The sequence below is a fragment of the Protomyctophum bolini genome (assembly GCF_963924005.1).
Source record: "Protomyctophum bolini genome assembly, contig: SCAFFOLD_239, whole genome shotgun sequence".
Classification (NCBI taxonomy): Eukaryota; Metazoa; Chordata; class Actinopteri; order Myctophiformes; family Myctophidae; genus Protomyctophum; species Protomyctophum bolini.
This window is the reverse complement of record NW_027665671.1, coordinates 16,003-21,187: the sequence shown is the minus strand read 5'-3', so window position 1 is coordinate 21,187 and position 5,185 is coordinate 16,003. Positions and strand designations below refer to the sequence as shown.

The following is a 5,185-nucleotide window of genomic DNA, read 5'->3' as shown; positions in this document are numbered from 1 at the left end:
TGTTGGGAAATGGATTCTTGAATGATCTCAACTAAGATCCCCACTCTTAAAAAAATTGCATTTCAGAGATGAGCGGAGCAGTCCTGGAAAAGTGTAATGTTCTATGATTAAAATGATATCTCTCTCTCTCTCCAGAGTCTGTGAGGTTGGTGAACGGGACCAGTGTGTGTTCAGGCAGAGTGGAGGTGAAATCTAACCAGTCGTGGGTCTCAGTGTGTGAAGATGACTTTGACCAGCAGGATGCAGAGGTGGTCTGTAGGGATCTTGGCTGCGGGGCTCCTTCAGTCCTCCAGGGGGCGCTCTATGGAGAGGTGAACGCTTCGATGTGGACCACAGAGTTCCAGTGTGAAGGCAACGAATCTGCTCTCCTGGACTGTAGAACCTCAGACTCAACTAGAAACACCACCTGCTCACCAGACAAGACTGTTGGACTCGCCTGCTCAGGTAATAATAATCATAACTAGAAAAGAACATTTCACATAATGTGACTGGTTTGTGGTCACCTGCAGCCTGGCATCATTCACTTCCCTGTGCAGTGAGTGGAATGTGATTACTTTGATTCTGATGGGATGAGAAATCACATCCAATATAAGCACATGGTTGTGAATCACCAAGGTGGAAAAACTGGAGCTATTTAGGCTATTACCTTGTACTTCCTGCTGCCACCGTAGTCCAATTTAATTGTGGAATTGGTCGAATTGAAGAAGTAATCCAGCACCGCACCACAAAGCACAAGGCACCACAAATATGTTATGCTTAGGACACCCAAATGGCCAGCAGCGGCCCTGATTACCTCTATAGTAATGTCATCAAGGGAGACTTGTCCAATATTTCACATGTCATCCTGATTGGATAAGATTGACCTCTATTGTCGGTGGAGTCCTGTGCTCAGAGGAGCACATATTTCTAGTTTAAAACATGAAAATGACATTGCTAGCCTGAGATAAAACAGTAAATACCAACTATACTTGTAATTCGCATTCCTATTTAACAATGAAAGTAATAGTAGTTTATTTTCTTTTTTGCCACTGTACAGAGCCTGGTGACATCATGTTGGAGGGAGGAACCAGTAACTGTTCTGGTATCCTGAAGGTGAAACACCAGGAAGAGTGGAGACCAGCGGGTTCTATTTATGACTGGAACCTGAAGTCATCATCTGTAGTGTGTAGACAGCTGAACTGCGGCTCTGCTGTTTCAACACAAAGGAGGTCTGATGCAACCGTTGAACCTGTGTGGAAGATTCCATGTGTTGGATCTCAATCTTCACTGAGGGAGTGTGGAACAAAGGAGTCTCGTAATTCCACTGAGAGACTGGAGGTGTTCTGTTCGGGTAAAACACAAACAGTGACCTCCACTTCACCTCCACAACTCTGCGTGTGTGCGTGCATGCACATGCGTGTTTAATAAGATACATGTACATTGACACCCCCCTTCTCTCCCTCCTCCCCCCCTCTCTTTCTCTCTCTCTCTCTCTCTCCAGATTCTGTGAGGTTGGTGAACGGGACAAGTGTGTGTTCAGGCAGAGTGGAGGTGAAATCTAACCAGTCGTGGGTCTCAGTGTGTGAAGATGACTTTGACCAGCAGGATGCAGAGGTGGTCTGTAGGGATCTTGGCTGCGGGGCTCCTTCAGTCCTCCAGGGGTCGCTCTATGGAGGCCTGAACGCTTCGATGTGGACCAAAGAGTTCCAGTGTGAAGGCAACGAGTCTGTTCTCCTGGACTGTAGAACCTCAGACTCAACTAGAAACACCACCTGCTCACCTGACAAGACTGTTGGACTCGCCTGCTCAGGTATAATCTAATCATTTTAGTAATGTCCTCAAAATATGAGGAGGGAAAATTACCATCTATGCCGCCAAAATTTGAGGACGGAATTGTAGCAAAATTAACCATGTATGGCGCCGACATTGGCGATGTGGTTGGCTGTTGTGATTGGCTGGAAGCTGTGCCGTTATTCCCATTATGCGCTGTGATTGGCTGAGCATGGCATAACGGGTGTGATATTCCGTGCTCAAACTTTGAGTTTTGAGTTTGACGTTTGGTCATTTCCGTTACAAGAAGTTCACCCGTTTGCCGTCTTGGGAGTGACAGCTCACCATGTGTTAGTGTTAGACAGTGTTAGGAAAGTATGCTTTTCGGTTTTATGGGTCCCTCTTGAAAATGAGATGCTGCATCTCAAGAGGCTGTCCCTTCAATAAAAATCTGAAATCTGAAATCTGAATAGATCCCCACCATCTGTTAACAGAACGGGTGCATGCTTTTGGTTAGACATACCATTGGTCTGATATCTCAAACCCTCACCCTCACCCTAACCTCCCACGGGGCAGCACACCTAGTAAGTAGCCTTGCCGAGCCATGAGGCCCATAGGGCAGGAGCTTAACTCCTGTTTCTGTAGCGTGAGGCAGCTTGATGTACACCCCCTGCATGACGCTAGTATGTCGCAGGGACTTAACCCCTAATCCAACCCTTGATGCTGAGTGTCAAGCAGGGAGGCACTGGGTCCCATTTTTACAGTCTTTGGTATGACCCGGCTGGGGATTGAACCTCCCAGTTCTAGGGCGGACACTCTAACCACAAGGCCACTGAGCTGGTGCAGCACACCTAAACCTAACCTTAACCCTCTCCCAACCCTTAACGCCCCCCTCACCAACTTTAATCCGGTCGTCTTAATGCACCCCTCACCAACCTTAACCAATGCTATGTCTAACCAAAGTATGCGTCCCAACAGAACACCACCATCCATTAACATGGAGTGGGAGAACTGAACACTTTCGGTTCACAAGGCATGTCTGCTCTAAATGGTTTGTAACGGTCTTGTCTCTGTACAGAGCCTGATGACGTCAGGCTGGTGGGAGGAAGCAGTAACTGTAGTGGTGTACTGGAGATGCAACACCAGGGAGACTGGAGAGCCGTGGATGGTCAGTCCGACTGGAACCTGAAGTCATCCTCTGTCGTGTGTAGGCAGATGGACTGTGGCTCTGACGTTTCAACACAAAGGAGTCCTGCTTCAACGGTTCAACCTGTGTGGTGGATCACAACTGACTGTGTTGGAACCGAGGCTTCACTGAGGGAGTGTGGAATGACACTGTCTGAGAATTCCACTGTCACATTGGAGGTGATCTGTTCAGGTAACAAACAAAAAAACGTCCGTCTACTTGCCTACTCACTTAACCTATACCTATCTACAGCATAGAAACAGGATGTTTCTTTTTCTGAATGAATTTAAAATAACTTTTTTGCATCGTCTAATTTCAGCAAAAGCCATACAATATGTTGGATCTCTAATCTTGGTTCCATCTCATTGGCTACTCTATACTGTAAATGTAAATATCTGCTGTACTATAATTCAATCACTCGTGTCTTGTTACAGATCTTCTGTTTAAGCCAAACATCAGCGTCTTCCCCACTCTAAACGGGGTTTCTGAGGGCCAGCAGCAGGGGCAGCAGGTGTCTCTAAACGGGGTTTCTGAGGGCCAGCAGCAGGGGCAGCAGGTGTCTCTAAACAGGGTTTCTGAGGGCCAGCAGCAGGGGCAGCAGGTGTCTCTAAACAGGGTTTCTGAGGGCCAGCAGCAGGGGCAGCAGGTCTTGGAAGGTTCCAACTTCAGCATCAGCTGCTCCATCCTGCCACAGTACCCAGACGGCTCCTTCCACCTCACCTTCACTGGAGCCAACAGCACACACAACCACACCCAGCCAGCTGTCAATCACTCTGCCAACTTCCTGTTCTTCGAAGCAGGCCCCAGCCACCAAGGGAATTACAGCTGTGCTTATCACGTCGACGTTGTTATAAATCACACCAACGTGTTTTCTTACAATGTCTCCTCTGAGAGCGACATCCTCTCTCTCACCGTCACAGGTAACCTGAATGAAATTACCTTTAAACCATTCTGGGCGGGAACCCCTTTTGGGTGTTGAAAAATAGCAGACCTACAAGCTTGTAGCGCGTCACCGAGTGCCACGCTACGAGCTTGCAGGTCTGCTATTTTTGATGAATCTTGAAAATGTGGCTCAATTCTTTGAATATATATTATTTCAGAGTGAATGTTTTTAACTCAAATCTTTGCTTCTGGTGGCGGGGGGAGGGGGTCCTTGACATGAAAAAGGCTGAGCACCACTGACATAGAAACACAGGTTTTTCAGAAAACTGATTTAGAATCGGCCTCATGTCTAAATGGGTTAAACTCACAATATGAATCTCCGTCAGGCATGATTCAATCAAACATGAAGGTTTATCAAATGTTCTTACATGATTTGATGATGTTTTATTTTTCACAGTCCCTCCTACAGTCCCTCTGACACCTGAGGACGACAGCAGCAGAGTTACAGTCAATGTGGTGGTGCTGCTGTTGGTGCTGCTGTTGGTGCTGGTACCCATCCATGCCCTCTATTGTCTCTGGCAGGTAATACATCTTTACACAACACAAGACTGGAATGTGTATAAATGACCAGAGTTAGGAGAGAGATAGGAGGGTTTTCAGCCAGATGTGATTCAGTGACTTAACGTTGGGTGTTTCTGTGTTTCTCCAGGCCAGCAGAAGACATAATGCAGGAGTGTGGGACACTGCGACGGTTCATTATAATGTCGGAAATGAGAACATTGATATCGAGTATTATAATGTTGTTGGTTCTGATTCTGAAGCTGGCATCGAGTATGAAGTGATAGATGAACAAGTAGTTGTTGAATCTGGCTCCATTGAAGAGGCAGACGACTCAGACTATGAAGAGATAGATCAACAAGTAGTTGTTGAAGCTGCTGGACCCAGTGAGGAGACAGAATACCACCAGTATGAAGAGATAGATCAACAAGGAGTTGTTGAAGCTGGACCCAGTGCTGAGACAGGAGTCCAGGCCCCATAGACACTTGAGACGCTCGGGTGGCACAGTAAAGTAGCTGTGCCCACCATTGCGGAGTCTAGGGGGGTTTGAATCCACCTCATCTGGCTTTGTCGAGCATCTACACAAACACATTTGGCCCATGTTCGGGGTAGAGAAGCCGGGCGGGGAGGGTGATATATATATAGTCACTGCACATAATCCTAAGTAGTAGTAAGATGAAGGCTCTACATCCTCCCGGTATGATCTCCAGGTGAGCTTGTGACAATGTACAGAAATGTGTGTGGGGGGCAAAAAAAGGGCAAAAAAATAAAATAAAACAAGATTGACAGGAACAGACAGACAAAGTACTG

The 5,185-nt window shown here is 46.9% G+C and overlaps 1 protein-coding gene across 1 annotated transcript; it reads left to right on the top strand.

Moving 5' to 3' along the window:
• Nucleotides 1-1,050: 1,050 nt before the first annotated feature.
• Nucleotides 1,051-3,789, top strand: LOC308312204 (CD5 antigen-like; the record flags this gene model as incomplete). Its single annotated transcript, XM_080794591.1, has 4 exons — nt 1,051-1,330; nt 2,828-3,127; nt 3,370-3,698; nt 3,736-3,789. The coding sequence occupies 4 exons, from the start codon at nt 1,051-1,053 to the stop codon at nt 3,787-3,789; spliced, it is 963 nt and encodes a 320-aa protein (XP_080650717.1).
• Nucleotides 3,790-5,185: the final 1,396 nt, after the last annotated feature.